Source organism: Diorhabda sublineata, chromosome X (genome assembly GCF_026230105.1).
Source record: "Diorhabda sublineata isolate icDioSubl1.1 chromosome X, icDioSubl1.1, whole genome shotgun sequence".
Taxonomy (NCBI): domain Eukaryota; kingdom Metazoa; phylum Arthropoda; class Insecta; order Coleoptera; family Chrysomelidae; genus Diorhabda; species Diorhabda sublineata.
Genome location: NC_079485.1, coordinates 3,245,237 through 3,262,637, shown reverse-complemented (window position 1 = coordinate 3,262,637; position 17,401 = coordinate 3,245,237). Strand labels below are relative to the sequence as shown.

The 17,401-nt window shown below is 28.9% G+C and overlaps 2 protein-coding genes across 3 annotated transcripts; one reads left to right on the top strand and one right to left on the bottom strand.

The window, feature by feature from the left end:
* The first annotated feature begins 129 nt into the window (after positions 1 to 129).
* Positions 130 to 3,858, top strand: LOC130451782 (leucine-rich repeat-containing protein 27-like). Its single transcript, XM_056791025.1, has 5 exons — positions 130 to 593; positions 852 to 1,051; positions 1,430 to 1,791; positions 2,967 to 3,285; positions 3,655 to 3,858. Exons 1-5 carry the CDS (start codon positions 317 to 319, stop codon positions 3,712 to 3,714), a joined length of 1,218 nt encoding a protein of 405 aa, XP_056647003.1. The 5' UTR covers positions 130 to 316; the 3' UTR covers positions 3,715 to 3,858.
* Positions 3,788 to 15,787, bottom strand: LOC130451781 (protein O-GlcNAcase). 2 transcript variants are annotated; one of them, XM_056791023.1, is made up of 16 exons: positions 15,502 to 15,787; positions 15,283 to 15,334; positions 14,686 to 15,182; positions 14,351 to 14,632; positions 13,882 to 14,082; positions 13,675 to 13,808; positions 13,385 to 13,616; positions 12,847 to 13,028; positions 12,724 to 12,791; positions 10,678 to 10,849; positions 10,087 to 10,261; positions 8,331 to 8,384; positions 7,230 to 7,315; positions 5,556 to 5,948; positions 5,340 to 5,496; positions 3,788 to 4,587 (listed from the first exon to the last, which is right to left on the bottom strand). In XM_056791023.1, exons 1-16 carry the CDS (start codon positions 15,578 to 15,580, stop codon positions 4,457 to 4,459), a joined length of 2,895 nt encoding a protein of 964 aa, XP_056647001.1. In that variant the 5' UTR covers positions 15,581 to 15,787; the 3' UTR covers positions 3,788 to 4,456. The 2 variants fall into 2 exon arrangements, with proteins under 2 accessions (XP_056647001.1, XP_056647002.1); XM_056791024.1 differs by lacking the exon at positions 8,331 to 8,384.
* Positions 15,788 to 17,401: the final 1,614 nt, after the last annotated feature.

Below are 17,401 nucleotides of genomic sequence, written 5' to 3'. Positions count from 1 at the left end.
TACTACTTTGTCAATTCACGAACAATAATAATAGTTCAGATTATTACTTTATTAGTCATTTCTGTTATATTATTTTGCTAACTCTAACTTCTTACTCCCTCTGAGAAAATCTCGCGCAAAAAAATCGACTGACAGGATAGCGATAACGAATGCGTAAAATCGATTTTAATTATCGTAACAAATCAGACATGCTATACAAGTGTACGTTACTATGGAAATAAACAATTTGGCAGTACCAAAACTGTCAATCACACTTACGAGTTTTTACAGTGTTATTCAAATTTAAAATTTGGTTTTTTTATTAAAATATACAATAATGTATGAGTTGGATGTTATATGCGATCGCTCCAAAGAAAAATTAATAACAGTGCCTCCAAATATTTTAAAGATGATCAATTTAAAAATGCTTTTCTTGGAAGGAAATTTTATAACAACATTGCCGGATGATATATTCTGGAAGCTGCCGGGTTTGAAATGGCTGGATCTGAGAAATAACATGTTAGAATCTATTCCCCTCAGTATTGCATTTCATAAATGTTTGGAAAATATATTACTCACAAATAATAATTTGCACAAACTTCCCAATGAACTGGGTAAGTCACACTTTAAGCTCCAGTTAATATGTCAAACTATGTTACAATTTTTTTAATTCCAGTACCTATTCCTCTTTAAACTTTAAAACGTCTATTACTCACAATATAGATACATATTCTAGTCAAAATGATTAAGTCGAACCTAACATTATTATAGTTATTAAAAATATCCCTCTCATTCGCTATGAATTTTTTCAGATTTTCTTTGTATCTTTGACTAATATGTACAAGGTTTTTGAAATCGTTGTTTGTATTTAGGAACAGTTAAAAGTTTGAAAGGTCTCCATATTACTGAAAATCCTCTGGTATACCCAGTGAGAGCAATACTAGCAGCTGGTACAGAAATCATAAAGGATTTTTTAAGGGAGCAGTATGAAATTACACACATAAAAAATGAATCTGGAGAAGAAAGCTCAATTTCAGACGGAGATATCCAGGACACAGAGAGAGTCATAAGGGTAACGAACTATAATTAATTTCACTAATTACTATCATCATCATTGCTTTAAATTTTGATTATTATAATTTAACGATAAATTTTTCTAAGTTTTATGTAAAACTTTACAACAATTAGTTTACTCTATCATTGTTATGTTGTCCAAAACTATGACTATACAGTTTAGTTCATAGAAGTAAAATGAGACTTCTCAATGACTGTTTATTTCTTCATGGCTAAAATCAAATTAAATTCATTCATTCATTAAAACCTTTCCACTTGTCAAAAAGTAAACCTTTTTAGGATTATTCTTCATTCTAGTTTAAATAATTGATATTTTATTAAAAAGGATTCATAGAACTCTACAAGTTAATGTTCACAATTTCTTTTATCACCTTAGGTAACCAATATAGAAAGTGGAAATCTTGATAAACATTATCCCAGTTCTTCCAAAATGTACAACGAAGCGAGAAAAAGTATGGATGAAATCAAGAAAACAATCTCAGATGAACAAACTTATAACCCAGATCTAAAAGTAAAGCAACTATTATCACCTAATCGTTCTAAAGATAAAAAAGATCCAGAAAAAGTTAAAATAATCCATAAAGTTAGCCGAACTGGATCTACATTATATTTGAAATCTTATTTCAATAAGACCTTAAAGGATGGCGACAGTAAGAAATTTAATAACCTCAAAGAAGGATGGTTAAAAGAATTGAGAAATTTATTAACCGATCAAGAGAGAATAATACAACAAGAAAGGTAGGTATTAAACAAATATAAAGTATATTCAAATGGAACCTTTATCACTCAGAGCCCTATATATTACCGTTAAGTGTGGCATATTAATAATTAATGCCTGAATAATAATTTCACTGCTTCAATATAATTGATAGAGGATACAAAACATAATATTATATATTGTATTGAAAAAAATAGAACACCTCATATTTTTATACGAGTTTTGAAGTTAGTTTGCCAAAATTGTCATAGTTAAGAGGGAGAAAAATATTTTCTGAAAATTCTTCAAGTAAAGCATGAGAAAAAAAATTTTGGTCAAAATTGATTATGATAAGAGAATTCTCATCACCTTATAACACCATATTCAAAATTTTGTCGGCATCGTAAGTAATTTACTATTTTTCAGAAGACAAAAACCAAAATTTTTGGGGTTTTTATTTTTTTAACCATGTAATTGTAGTCCTATGGTGAAACTGATATCGCCATTGGTTTTCTCATCCCCGAAAACCCCTTATCCTAGATTTTCAGCCAAATTGCAGAACATAATTTGCCCTTCTACTACGTTAATGGGCAACAAGATCCAGGTTTTTGAAGTAGAAAGAGTTGTAGAAAAAAAAAATAAAAAAGCATTGTATTGAGAATCAAAAATGATGAACAATAAGATTACACTCTACCTCCCAAAAAGATCTTGAGGGTAAAGAGGGCGGACCAGCCTTTAAAAAAATTTTTACTACTTACCTAGTAACACTTTGTGATAGCATTATTATCTTGAATCATTTTTATAGCTGGTGAAAACAATATTTATTTGACTACCACTTAAGTACCTAGATTCTGATTTTAAAATCTTCTGTGAAGCATTTAAAAATAGTTTCATTCAAAGAGTCTTATGTTCTTGTTATTGCTTTTAGTTTACGATCATTGGTAAAAATTATTCAGTATTTGTTAATTTGTATTTTATATAATTTATTATTTCAATAATTATATATTTTCTTTTTATTAATAAATAATTGATTTACAAAACTGTAACTGTTGCTTTTGATCCATATATATGAACTATTATTTTATTATTAACAACCCTTTACATTTCCAACAACTCAAAAATATCAGAATGTCTCGTTTTTCTCTTTTTCCTTTTAGTAAATATAGGGAGAATTAAAAGTTTCAAAAATTAAATAAAAGAATATTTTTTTAATTAGAAATCTTCAAGCAATCACTACTTGGCGTTTAAAAATGAAATCTGAAGCAAAAATACACCCAAAACCATTCCTGGAAGGTATCCCACAAGCTCCTTATGGTACAGACCAGCGTTATGCCAAGACGTTATCTCGAGAAGAACTTGCAAAGAAGTTTGATGAAGAAAGTTATGTCAGTAGTGAACCTGTTGTTCACTATTCTCCAGTAGATATTCAAATGATGATAACAAACTTAATGGAACAATTAAAAGACATGAAAGTTTCATTTGATCCAGTGACACCAGGATCTGGAGCTGAACAAGCTGAAAAGCAAATAAAAATGGTAAATGTGTTTTGGATCCATAAAAATAAACTATATACAAATACATACATGTTTTTTTTTCTTGTATTTCTCATATTTTATCTAAACTATGTTACCATTTCTACCCAATAGGTAGATGAATAGAATGATTAAATGCTGTCTTCTAGCTAACTGCTCCTATTCTTTTATTAATATACTTTTGAAGATATGTCGAGGTCAAATTCACAGTGGTTACTATTTTTTTAAGCCAAAAATTCTGATATGCAAAAGATCTATTTTTTCTGAAACCTGCTTATATTTCTCATATTTTTTATTAAATTTGGGGTTTCAAAAATAATTTCCACTTTTCATCTATTTTTATAACAATTGAATTAAACTGTTTTATTTCAGATCATGGATATTCAGAAGAAATTAATGGAACTTAAATCCATTAACGAGAAAACTCTTTGATTATGTCACTTTGAAGTTGCTTATCCTACGAAGATAAATTTTGAGTATGGGATAATAAATAATACCTAAATGATATGTTCAATAATTTACTAAATTAACTTAATGTACAGTATTATGAAAATTGAATAAATAATTTTTTTCAAAGCGTTTTTAAATCACATAGTGAATATAAGGAAAAAAGAAATTGAAAGCTGTTAGATAAAAATTGATCGGAATCTCATAATATAAATACTGTATGGTGCAATATGTGTATAAATAATCAGATTGGTGTATATAATTATAAATAAATTTCAGCCATCTATTTCAGGAAGATTAGAAAATTAGTACTTGCTTTGAATCACCTAGTACATTAAAAATTAACAATAATAAAAAATATGTCTTGCAACATGTTTTCAATTTTAATATTTATATAGATACAGGCACTATTTGTAATAAAATTAAGCATATATTTTAAAAATCTCAATGCAAACAGGCGGAGCTTAATAAAAATTCATAATAATAATACATATTATGTTCTATTTATAATAAATAACTATTAATGAACTTATGGTAAAGCAGAAATGGTATGAGGCTCTAAAATCAGTTTTACTAACAAAATACACATATTACACAATACGTCAAAAATTATTGACAGCATGTAATACTGACAATAAACTAATTTAATATGTATAGAATATAATATAAAGTCATATATAAATTGAAATAAAGTGATATAAAGACTGTTGCATCAGTTCAATAACGTTTAAAATGTACGTCCCATCACAATTTTTCCTTTAATAGATTCTTGGGTATTTTCCACGAATCCCAATTTCCCATAAAATGCGTGTGTATAACTGTCTGATGAGTTAATTATAACATGAACTCCAAAAGACCCTAAAATAGAAAAAAATTGCTGGAATCATTTCAATAGCATTTTTTATTGTCAGAAGTATATCTCATTCTATCAAATTTTGTCGATTATTAAATGACATTTACCAGGGGAATTTATAGGATAAATTATATATTGTTTTAATATAATTTATCATGTTGAATCAGCTTATTCTTCATATTCTACTTATTTACCTTAATATCATGGCATAAATTAACTGGTTTACTATCGTATTTTTAGAACACCAGATCATGTATTTCAAACTAGCACATTATTTTCCTATTTCTATTGTTGCGAATATCTTTTTGTTACTTTTTCTCCTCAAATCAGAGTCTAGTATAGCTCCCAGCCGGAAGAATAAAACTGACACTAGTAGTTAAACCTTGATAACCCCATTTATTCTCCTTCACTTCTCTCAATAACACAGTTAGTTGTATACATTTGAAACCACAAAAATTTGCATACATGCTTTATTTTACCATAATAATCTCAATATAATCCTCTACTCACCACAATATTGAAGAACTTTTATTTTCATGAAAATCTACATAATTATTGAAATTGAATATATGGTTTGAACCAAAAATGCAGAGCAATACCTGAGGTCTTTCAATTTGTAACACATTTATATCCAGTATTGTATAATAAAATATTTTTATTTCATTTATAGTTTACAGTAAAATATTTTAAATAAAGTAACAGTTTATAAAAGGGAATAGTAAAAACTATATATTCCTAATCTAATGTCAATACTAACCATTTGCCCTTAACGCTGCTAATATGCAAGTAACCAATCTTTTACTTACAGACTGGTCTAAAACGGAAGGTAATAAACTACAAATCATACTGGAGGGATGTGTAGGGCTGTTAACATAAATTTCATCCTTGAAATTATGAAAGTATGCAATGGATTCCTAAAATTGTTTAATTTTAAAAAATTTCAACAGAGAATATCTACAGTTAAAAAAATTACCTGTGCAAATTTATGAAGATCTTTACCACAATCCATTGGATATTTTTCACACATATCTGGTATCCAAGCTAACTCCTGTTTTATCCTAAATTTCTTATAGTCTGGAGCAGCACAAGCATATCCTACAATTCCCAAATCGTCTTCTATAACAAAACAAAATTCTGGATGGAGAGTTACGTAAGGTCCTACTATTCTATCAGCATGAAGGTGACGAAGTTTATCAGGATAAGGTATTGGATCTTCGAGACCATCTTTACACGTTTTTGTGCAAACATTATACACGATTTCTTCATCGGCAGGCAGGTATGGTCGAATAGTGAACACTCGATTGGTGGGCATTTCGGGTACTTTATATATAAAGAGATCGTTCCCGGAATCAACAGGAATTAGACGCTGAAACAAAATATTTAATAAAGAAATTCAAATATCATTAATTATTATAAACTAATAAATCAAAGTCTTTTTGAAGAAAATTGGTTAAAATAATACTAAGGTTATTAGAAAATTATTATTATAAAGAATTAAGCCAGAACTATACACTGAGGCCAATTCATATTAGGGAAAAATATTCAACAAAACATTAAAATTGATAGAATTTATCATATAAATGAAAATGATGAAAAATTGCCTTCCAGTCACATGTTAAATATTCACTCGTAGGTTCTGAAAACATTTTTAATAAAGCATTTCATCATTCAATAAAAGCAGAGGACATCGTTCTGAAACTATTATCATAAGTACGAGGATATATTGATATCTAGTTTCATGCATAAACAAAATATTGCGTTACCATGGCAACCAACAATAACTTATTAGAAGTGTCAGTGTAAAGTTTGACATCAAAAAAGTAAACCAGAGTTACGCAATAAATTAAAAGAAAAGATGTCCACCGAAATTGTGAAAATGGATGAGACTTGGGGTACGTTTCTACGATTCAGAAACAAAGCAACAATCGATGGAATGGCGACACTCTGGTTCTTTGGATAAGGGTAGAACAATAACTGGAGATTACTATTCGAGATTAATGACCACTCTACGTGAAAAAATTAAAGAGAAAATACGCGGATGTGCTATCCAAAGGTGTTTTGTTTTTGCAGAAAAACGCCCCTGGACTCAAATCTCATGTTGTCATACAAAAAATTCGTGATTTAGGGTTTGAATTACTAGAACACCCCCCTTATTCACCAGATTTGGCTCCGTCCGACTATCATCTCTTTCCTCAACTGAAAAAAAGTTTAATAAGTCGTAAATTTTCTTCCAACGAGGAGGTAATAAAAGCTGTGGAGATCTGGTTTGCAGAGCAAGAAGAAACATTTTTTTGAAAGGTCTAGAGACGTTAATAAAATATTTTGACATTGTAATTTTGTTTGGTTGTATAGTAGGCTAAGAATTTTTCAATATATCCTCGTATTATATATGGCAGATTAATGAATGAGTAATGAGCTACTTTATACACGATATATTTTTCTAAGAATTTTTCGCAAAAATTAGTAAAATGGGTTCATGATTCTATCACAGTTTCCCGATATTGTTAATAAGTTGGGTTACTTAACATATATACTTAATTAATGCTGATTATGGTGAGAAAAATATTCTTATTATAAATGTACATACATATAAAATTTCTACGATTATAGTTTTTTTATTTTGAGTAAGAATAATAGTGACTATTACCTGTAGATCGGCAGTAAGTCCACCTCTGAACACCCATGGTTCTTGGTCGCCACTCATAAACGTCTCTTTCCATCCTTTCGAAAACCCTACATCAAATAATAACAATAATATGTGTGAACAGAATGTATCAACAGCGCAGCGCTTTTTTGCATGTTACGCAAGTTAATGTGCATTTCTTACCCGAAGCAAATAAGTGAAGAAATAGTAAATGTTAGAAATATGAAAAAAAGAAACAATCCAAATTAATACTAAAGGTTAGGCTACCTACGAAGATCTCTAGAGTTTAAAGTTGATGCATTTACACAATGAACTATTGTAAGAAGAGGCGTCGATTTTACCACTTGTACTTTAATAGAATATTATTTATACATTAGTTTGATAAGAAATTAAATATTAAGGACCACAAAGATTCTTCTAACCATTGCTGGATTATTTTTGACTTAACTCAGTTAAATTTGAAGTCACTGTCTAACAACAAGAAAAAATAAATTTCCATGGCTCTTCCTGGGCGACAAAAGTTTGTTTTTTCACCGGCATAAGCTACTGAGTTCTTGTTTATATAATGAGTAGCTCTGTTGATGTTTTTCTATGAGAACTTTCAAATACAATGCTATAAAATTTAAAAGTGCCAATATCTTTGAAATGCTAAACAATAATATCGGTTCACAGTTTGTATAGTTTAATTATTGATATTGTTTTGAGCATTTGAACTTTCTAAAAAAGGACAAACAGGATTAGTGTAACAGCTTTCCAGCTGTGAAAAATTAAAAGTGGTTTTATTTGTTCCTGGATAGTGCTCAAAAGATTCTTGTTTTATATGTTCTTTTATATTTGATCCAAGTTTCAACAGCCTTCTCTACTTCAGAGATCTAAGGTAGTTATGTGTTATTTCTAATATCTATATAATTGATTGTTATTACTCATATTACCTTATTATTTATTATAATAAATTACGCAATAATAACAATGAAAAATGATGTTATGCACATTATGTAAAATTAAAATGAACGCATTAATTAAAATTTACGCAAAATGCTCGAGAAAATACAAAGAAATATGAATAAACATCTCGATATACTAAATTTCTTGGAAGATGCATACATGTGTAGGTTCCCTGGGTATACGATGGCATCGATGGAGGAAAATGACCGCCAGCTTAAGACGAAAAAAAAACATGTTAATATGGCTCGATCTAAGTCTTATCAGCGTTTCAACTGAAAGTTCACTTCAGTCAAACTTGCAAAACATCTATTTGCTTTTAATGTAATTTTAAAAAACCCGGTATCTACATTTAATTTTATTTAAAACCAAGCAAACACTAAAACTTGGTTAAATCCATAGTTTAATCAACTGTTAAAAACAAAGAATTAACATTTTTGCCAAAAATAGAATTATTTATTGCTTCAGACTTCATCTCTTATCCAACAATAAAGAAAGATTTTATTAAAATACAGTGATAACAACTAATTTCGAATATATTAGTAAGGTAGATAGGGAAACTAAAAGATCACTAAATAAGAAAATGGAAAACCATATGAGTAGACAGTGATAAAATAAAAGCACAAAGAGGAAATTCAACTGATGTGTTAAACAAATTAATGAAATTGTAGTACTGTTGAATTTTGACTCTACTCTTATATCGAAATTGGTAATGATACAAATGTCAGTAATTGAACAGTTATTACCGGTGTCACTTGAGGTATAGAAAATGTCCAGAAATGAATGCTCAAAAAAATAGTCTGCCTTTTCTATAGATAGTTGAGTAAGTTACTAATTTATTTAGAGAATATTCACTTTTAAATACGAAGCAAGCATTTCGCAAGTTTGATTAATGAACGCTAGAAGTTATTATTAAAATTTCAAAATTATATTTTACAAAATTGTTCGATTTCAATCATAACTAAAGTCTGTCAACGTTTAGCCTTTTCTCAAAATAAAAACGAATTGTGACGCATAGAAAAACTCAAGATTCCTGAAAATTAAAGACGCTTTCTGCACAATATACAATGTTACAAAATATTACGCTTCTGGTTAAAATACTTAGAACGCAAACAGACTTTTTGACAAAATTATTAGATTCTTACTGATAAATCTTGATATTATTGTAAAATAAATTTTGATCACAAAACGACATTTCTGATGTTAGAAACGTTTCGATACATTGGGATTCAAAATCTCAAATATTAGCAAAAACATTTTTTATTGGAATTTTAAATTGTAAATTAACAATTTTCAAAAACCTGTAGAAAGCTCTAAATCTAACATCTCAATGTATTTACATAGAGTATTATTATAAGGAATTGTAATATTTCATTTGTTATATTAACCATAAAATTAAAAATTATAAAGTGAACTAATTTTATTTATCCAGAGTTGAGGTATGAATACAAAGATAATCATTTCTCCTAAATCAGTTATTATTCTTTCAGACAAAACTAAGAAACTGAAGATGAAGAATAAAAATACCTAAATTTTATGGAATGTATTACAATAAAAATTCAAGGATATAATAAATCCAATAGTAAAAATTCAAGATTTGAAACTGAACTATAAAATTAGTTTCAACAAATCGTTATGAAGTAAAAATTTATTTGATTACAAAAATGAGTTTCCACCAAATGATAAAAATATTTTCAGACAATTGGAAACCAGTATTTTTTACCACATATTCTTAGATCAAAGTGTTAATTTCATTTAAAAGGATCAAAATTAAGTTTATCTGGCTGTATTTTAGGATATTAGGAGTTTTTTCACAAAACTGTTCACAAAGTATTGGAAATATATTCTTAACAATTCCTTACAATAAACTACATTTTACCAAATTTTGTATTCAATACATATATTTATGCATACTCACCAAGCCATTTGATGTATGAATTGAGCAACGATATCACACCTCTCATATCCCATATATAAGCATATAAATCATACAATAGTTCTCGATTGTTACAGCTTGATATATGTTCAAACAATCTAGTCATGGCTTGCGACATCTCGTTCAACTTTTCAGCTCTAGTAAACCATTCATGGACCTTTGGCATTTAGAATTATTACGTATTATTGGATTAATCTTAAATATGAACATTAGAAATTGATTAATATTGTGAGTGTAGTAAACAAAAGTTATTTTGTCCCTGGAGTGAAATATAATTTGAAGATATTAGATACATATCTTTCTTCTATATTGATTACACAGCATATGAATACATTATAAATGTGATTGTTCAATAGCATACATATACTTTTACTAAATTCGGTAACAAAATATATGTAGAACAATAGCGAATAGCTTAAATTTTGATTGACAATTGGTTAAACTGTAGTTTTACAAAATAGCACATAAAAAATTGAAATCTTATCCAGGTTTCACTTTAAAACTATTTCTCTCAAATAATGATATTAAAAGGCTCTCAAAGGAAATTCTAAGAAACTACAAAAAAACTATTACCTCTGGACTTGATTTGTCTTTCCTCTGATTGGCCACTATAATTAAATGTGCATTCGACTTTAACCAATTAAATTCTTGTAATAGTTGTAACGCCTGTCCACCATGTTCAAATGGAAGATAAAATAGATCACAAAGTAAGGCTAAGTCTTCATATGTCAACGTTGACTCTTTGCTAAAATAAAAATAAAAATACTTGAATTCAAACATTTCTGTTTAATATAAAAACTAATTGATTTCAGAACTGTTCTCCATTTTAGTTGAAAAATATTAATTTTGACTTCCGTGAGTTTTGGCATGCCCTTTAAATACAAAATGGGTTGAAGTTGTTTATTGAGAAACACCTGTTGATTTTTCAAGTAATTTGATTTTTAATTCACTTGCAGTTATTTGACATTCGATTAATTAATTAATAAGAATAACAACATTATGAATTCGTGATTAAACTGCTCAGAAATAGTTTTTTCTGATGAGATTTTAGGAAGACATAAGATTTGAATATCATTTTATTATTGAACAAAAATGGATGAAACTATAGTAAAGGAACTGTTGACTGTACCCATCGTCAAACAAATAATAAATAACTTACAAAAATTCTATATTCACGTAATGACCAAAGAGAAAAATCTTTAAAGCAAGGCGCAAATTGGGACACATATAGCACGTGTGAGATAGCGTGACACGAGAGACATATTGAGACAAACGTTTTCAATATGAAAACGATGGGATTAGGATTTGATTGACCGTTCGCGACTAGCCGGCATCAAAACATGCCTTGAAATTTTTGACACTCAAACAAAACAATTGTTGTTATTGAACTTGAGTTCTGAATCAGAATTGGATTATGCTGAGGAGAAAACGTTGTTTCATTTTTTGATGAGAACGAACTTTAAATCACCTAATATAGTTATTCTATTGAAGAAAATAAACAGTGGACAATATACAACTAAAATGAGTGATATGTGATACTGATTTTGTTAATTATTTCGTCATCATAATCACCATTTTTTGTATCGTTTCCCTTACCGCCTCTATTCACTTTTCTTCTGCCATTTTTTTTAGAAAAATTAATGAGAGACTTGCTAGTCAGCCACACGTGCGACACAGTGTGTGTTAACTACAGCAGGACACATCTATGAGTTCACGCGTGTCGTCAATTTGCATAAATGTATTCATTCTTGTAGATTACAAAACTACGTGCTGTGCTGCGTTACCTCGCACGTGCTATACATGTCCCAATTTGCGCCTTACCTAAGCATTATAGTCACAAATAACTATTTTTTAATTTCTCTGTTTTTATCTTAAAATCAAATTTCTTCATTCTTGCCTCTATAGTCTGAATCTTTGATAACTTGTCTATTGTTGCTAATTCGGCAATGGTATCCAATCTAGGAAATTAATTTTCCATATTTTGTTTCCAACTTGTCATATATTATTTTTCTGAGTTATCTATAATTATTCCCGACAATTCTTCACTTCTCATTTCCTATGAGTTTTATAATTATGGTAGTTCTTTTTGTAAATATCCTCCCCATTTTTATTTTTCCATTTAGTATTTAACTAGTGATAAATTTTTATAATTTCCCTATTTTTTAATATTTCCACTTTAAATCTTTGTTTCTTGTCAGTGAAAATTATAATTTAGTCTACATCTATTTTTATTACCATCAATTTCCATTGTTTGATTAGCAAAGTAGTCTCTGAATCCTTTTTTTAATTTCTCCCTTTCTCTTCTTGTTTTTCATCTGTCAGTTACTAGCTTAGTCCAAGTATTTATAGTTTCTTATTGTCCCAAATCAATTTGAACGAATTCTGTCTTACTAACCCTTCTTTTGGTTTTCCAATGCATTTCACATTGACAATATCATTACCTGCATATATAATTTGGTTATTTTTTCATCGCTGTCTTCTTTAATCCTTTAAATATTAGATTTTTTCTTCTTATTTCTTGCTTAGAGTTGACAACAAGAGATCAATGATGGTAAAATCTTCAGTAATTTCTTTTTTAAATGTAATTTTTATGTAAAGTTGAATTTTTTGATGGCATACCTTTCATTTTCAGTATTATTTTCTATGACCATTTGGTTAGGATCTACCTGCATGCTTCCACTGAAAGTCTGGAATAAAATAATATGAAAGTTGTGTACATAAGATAACACCAAACATACTCACAGAATTCTCACTCATCGCAACATCTTCATTAGAGCCATTAGTACATTTGTTTCCATGTGCAGGTGATATGTTGGGGGTGCTATTGCAATCCATTGGTTCTGATGGACTTAAGCTTGACTCATTACTTAAACTAGTATCTGTGTTCATAGTACTTTCATCCTTAGGATCTTTGAGATTTGTGACTGAAAATTGAAATTATATACAATTGTGTGAATTGGTCATACTATAAAGATAGTTTATTATGAATATAAATAAAATTTGACAATTTATCTCATGATGTGATACTATTTTTTTTTCATAATTTATGTTTGGACCATTTTTATGCAATCTTGAACTCCAACAGTGATCTAATTTTTTTAAAGTTAAATTCAAAATTTATATTACAAATTTTGATGTATACTTATAATATTTGTAGACAGTTTGTTCAACTACATATGAATTATTATATTCAGTTGCAACGAATTCTAAAAATTCAAATCCAAGCAAATTAAGTTTCAATCAAGATTTTGCTATATTTGTTATTATTAAAAGTATGTACCATCAGCAGGGTTTTCTGTAGTTTCATGGTCCACTTTTCCCTTTTCTGGTTTTATTATGGTACCACTGAGTATAGTGACAGTTTTAGATTCAGTTGTATCAATTGGAATAGGAATTGAAACAGGTGTAATGGGATTAGGAATAGATTCATTACAAATAACTTTTGTCTCTGATACCAGAGAGTTCATAACAGGACCTGGAACTGCACTAACAATTGAATCAGTACAAGATACCTGAAAACGTTATTTACATGATTAATTTTATATTTTTCAGTTTCTGTTTGTTACTTACTGTACTGCACACTTCAGCTAATGCTTGTAATTGATTTGAATTTACTATAGCTGTATTGCTACTCGATGTGGTGGTACTAGTAGATGTTAAACTCATACAAGTGTTTATTGAAGGTATTATAGGCACAGGAACAACTAATTAAAAAAATATATATTTAATTAATCACTTATATAATCAAATAAAGTATATAGATAATCAATTTATTACCAGCAACTGCAGGCTGAGGTTTGGTAATGGGACCCCAAGCTGACTTGTGCTTAGCAAATTCAGGCAGCCAATCTTTTATTGCATTTCGTAAAGCTTGTCTCGGGTGATACATATTTGGAGATAGTGTTGATGGTACATCTTCGCCTGATAATCCATCTTCAGTCTCAGTCTCTAATTTTATATCAGCAGACACAGTATCATCTAAATAATGTGAAAAAATATGACACCAATAGTTTGAAACATGTTTATCAACATACTATTAATTGGAATTGAATAGCAGAAAATTTATCTACATACAAATAGAAAAAATTATTTTCATGTATAATTTAATTGATGGATGATTTTATTATCAAAATTATAAGTAAAGATAATTCTTGCATTAATAAAATTTCAGACTAAAAACGTAAACATCTAATCAAATAGATGTTATACATAACAAAATATACATATGAAGAGATTAATATCTTACGTATGGAAGGATCCCTTTGAGCATCTACATTACATCTAGACCATTGCGCTAAGGTATGTATAGCTACAAAATTGGCCCCATATTCACAATTAGGATTAGTAAGAACACCTCGTAATTTTGGAATAAGATCAGGAGATCTACCAGAGTAAGGACCAAGAAATACTCTTTTTTGGTCATAATCATTAGCATGTAGATTATCCCAAATAACTGGAGGTCTTCGCAATACCTCTGTTACTTCCTGAATATTTTCTTTTGTCAATATTCTAGATATTACTTTTTGTCCTGAAAATATTGAATGTATTATGGAGAAAAAGAAACATTTAATACATTTTTACCAGTCCACATTATGTTTATTTCTGGTGCTAATTTGGATCCTAAGGTATTTAAATATTCTGAATTTGTGACGTTAGGCACAGCTCTAGTAGAACAATATTGAGTTGGGCAAAGTAAAAATTTGGGTTGACCTAAGTGTTGAAAACATTCATTTGTAACTGATACTTGTGCTTGGGCAAAAGATTGGAATATTTCTTTATCAGCTTCTGACATTTCTGGTTCAATATCATCAAACAACAATGCAAAAGCATGACAACCAAATTGAGACACTTGTTCCAGTTTCCTTCTCAGAGCTGCCACTTCTTTAGAACTACTGTAGGTTATATCCAAGCCAGGAGACAATGCATAATAAAAAATAATATTTTGATCTTTTGCTGCTTGAATAAGGCTAGTCAAATGTTCTGCTTCTTCTACTGTGTACAGTTCTCTCCAGTAAGCACGATGTTTGTAATCATCTTTTGGTGCATATACATATGAATTCATATTCCATTTTTTCATTCTATAAAGGTAAAAAAATTGTTAACAAATGGAATAATGGTAAAAAATAAAGAAAAGTGTCTTGACTACATTGATGTACCAAAAATGAACTAATTACTTACTTTTGAAAGAGATCCTTCCTCTGTTCTGTTGTCCATGGTCTTCCATAAAAACCTAAAAATGAAATAAGAATATATTTTTTAATATCTAGTCCATAAACATTTCAAGAAAAAATTAGATCAATGACCTTTAAAATAGTAATGAAACAGATAAACGTTCAGATGATGCAAAACAAATCAAGAATAAAAAATCTTTATGTAATTAATACATTGTAAGCATACCTTCAACTACTCCACAAATAAAATTTCCATTTTTCGTATTTAAATTTTCGGAATTGGGTAGATTTGTTTCCTCGGCCATTTTTTAGTTTCTTGTATAATTGGAACTTTTGTATAAATATAATGTATAAAAACTGTTACTTCATAAAACTAAATAACCAATGTATAAAAATCATGAGTTAAAAGCACTAAAAGCTCTAGTTGGGGTTATATTAAACTTTTTTTGGTATTTTCCAATTTATTTGATGACTTATTTACACAACTATTTCAGATGTCACTTATGAACCATAGAAATAAAACATTTCGGATACGAATATTCAAAAAGCACTTAGATATGTTTCGAGAAATTAACTACTAGTGGCTATGCAACACAATTTTCACTTTTCAGCACAGGGTCGTTTAGGCTCTTCATGTCATCAAATATCTAGAAAAATTACTCTAATTTCAGGAAAATAGATATGTGGTGTATGAAATTATGCAAATAAATTAGCCTTTCGAATAAAATCATGGATATCATTGTACATGCGTAGACATATTGCTTCTTGGAGCCAATCTTGTCAATTTTTTTTTCTCTCTGCCAGTACTGATAGTGGAAATGTTGATAGATATAAAAGAAAATTATAATAATAATTTTATAAATATGTAACATATTTTTATATTTATCAAGAGCTTTATATTTCTTCTATATTTTGTCCCCGAGAGGAAAAACATTTTTGTTTCATCTAGTAACTTATGGATATCATAACAGGAAAATATAGAGAAACTATTTTATATGGGTCAAATTCAGGTAACTGAATAAACATATAAATTCCAATATATCATCGTACAAGTTAATTAAAACTAAGACGGTCCTGTATTAATGCTAGAATAGTATATTTATGTTATGTAGGTTAAATAATCTGTCATACTTTTGACAATCAGTGACAAGCACTGCTTCCAACCATAGAAATATTATTCTATACATCAAAAATAGTTGATCATATTTTGGTAAAGAATTACTAGTTATATTAATTTAAAATGTATATTCGAAGGTTACTAACTAGCCCAGCTATCAGAAATTGCACTAGAAGAAACGCCCATCATGGGGAACACTCTGTTCAAACCACTTATAACGATCTTCCTCAACCTAATGGAAGTTGGCAAACCAATTATGATGCTAATCAACGCAAGTATAATGGCCATCTCGCCATGGGGATAGGTGTTTTTACTGCAACTATAATTTTGGGGAAAGCAGCTGGACTTTTGGAGTTCTACAATGAGTTTCCTGACCGTCCAGCAGTTATTGAATCCTATAAATAGATTACTTGAAATTTTTTAGCAGATTTATGCTAAGTATGTTTTGTTTTTTAATAAATGTAATTTAAGATTTCATTTGTACTTGATTTCAAAGTCTTCATTACACATATATGTAAAGTCCTAATCATTAAGAGGAATATTTCTCTATACTTGTATATTATAGTGAAGTAAATACTCTAGAGGTTCACTAGATGATCCTTAGTTATTAAGGCTGTTCATTTATAGTATTCACTATATGTACAGTTATTGTACTGAACTTGACGCAAAGCCGTAGCTATGAATACAGATTAATTCATGTACCTTTCATAATAAACTTTTATTAATTCATATTATTTATACCCTCATTTTCAAATGAGCTAAGTTTGGATTAACCAGAATGATAATGAACTATAGGTAACTAGTTCAAATATAAATTATATAATGAAAGTTATACTATATTTACTACCAAATTTCGCGAGGTAACCGTAACAAATATTTTTGATAAGTTAAATTTACTCTAGTTTACTTTTGAAGTTAACTATGAGTTTGTCGAACATATTGAGCAAAAGTGTCTATGATAGACTTGAAATTATTTTTGGCGGAAGTTAAATGGTCGAATTTTTCACTA

What these genes read in the sequence shown, in the direction of transcription:
- LOC130451782 (XM_056791025.1), top strand. Translation starts at nt 317, where the DNA reads ATGTATGAGTTGGATGTTATATGCGATCGCTCCAAAGAAAAATTAATA. An exon ending in CAAACTTCCCAATGAACTGG is followed by an intron (nt 594 to 851) that starts GTAAGTCACACT and finishes GTTTGTATTTAG; the next exon opens with GAACAGTTAAAAGTTTGAAA. An exon ending in AGAATAATACAACAAGAAAG is followed by an intron (nt 1,792 to 2,966) that starts GTAGGTATTAAA and finishes TTTTTTAATTAG; the next exon opens with AAATCTTCAAGCAATCACTA.
- LOC130451781 (XM_056791023.1), bottom strand. Translation starts at nt 15,580, where the DNA reads ATGGCCGAGGAAACAAATCTACCCAATTCCGAAAATTTAAATACGAAA. An exon ending in AATAAACATAATGTGGACTG is followed by an intron (nt 14,633 to 14,685) that starts GTAAAAATGTAT and finishes CAATATTTTCAG; the next exon opens with GACAAAAAGTAATATCTAGA. An exon ending in AGCAGCGTTAAGGGCAAATG is followed by an intron (nt 4,588 to 5,339) that starts GTTAGTATTGAC and finishes TTTCTATTTTAG; the next exon opens with GGTCTTTTGGAGTTCATGTT.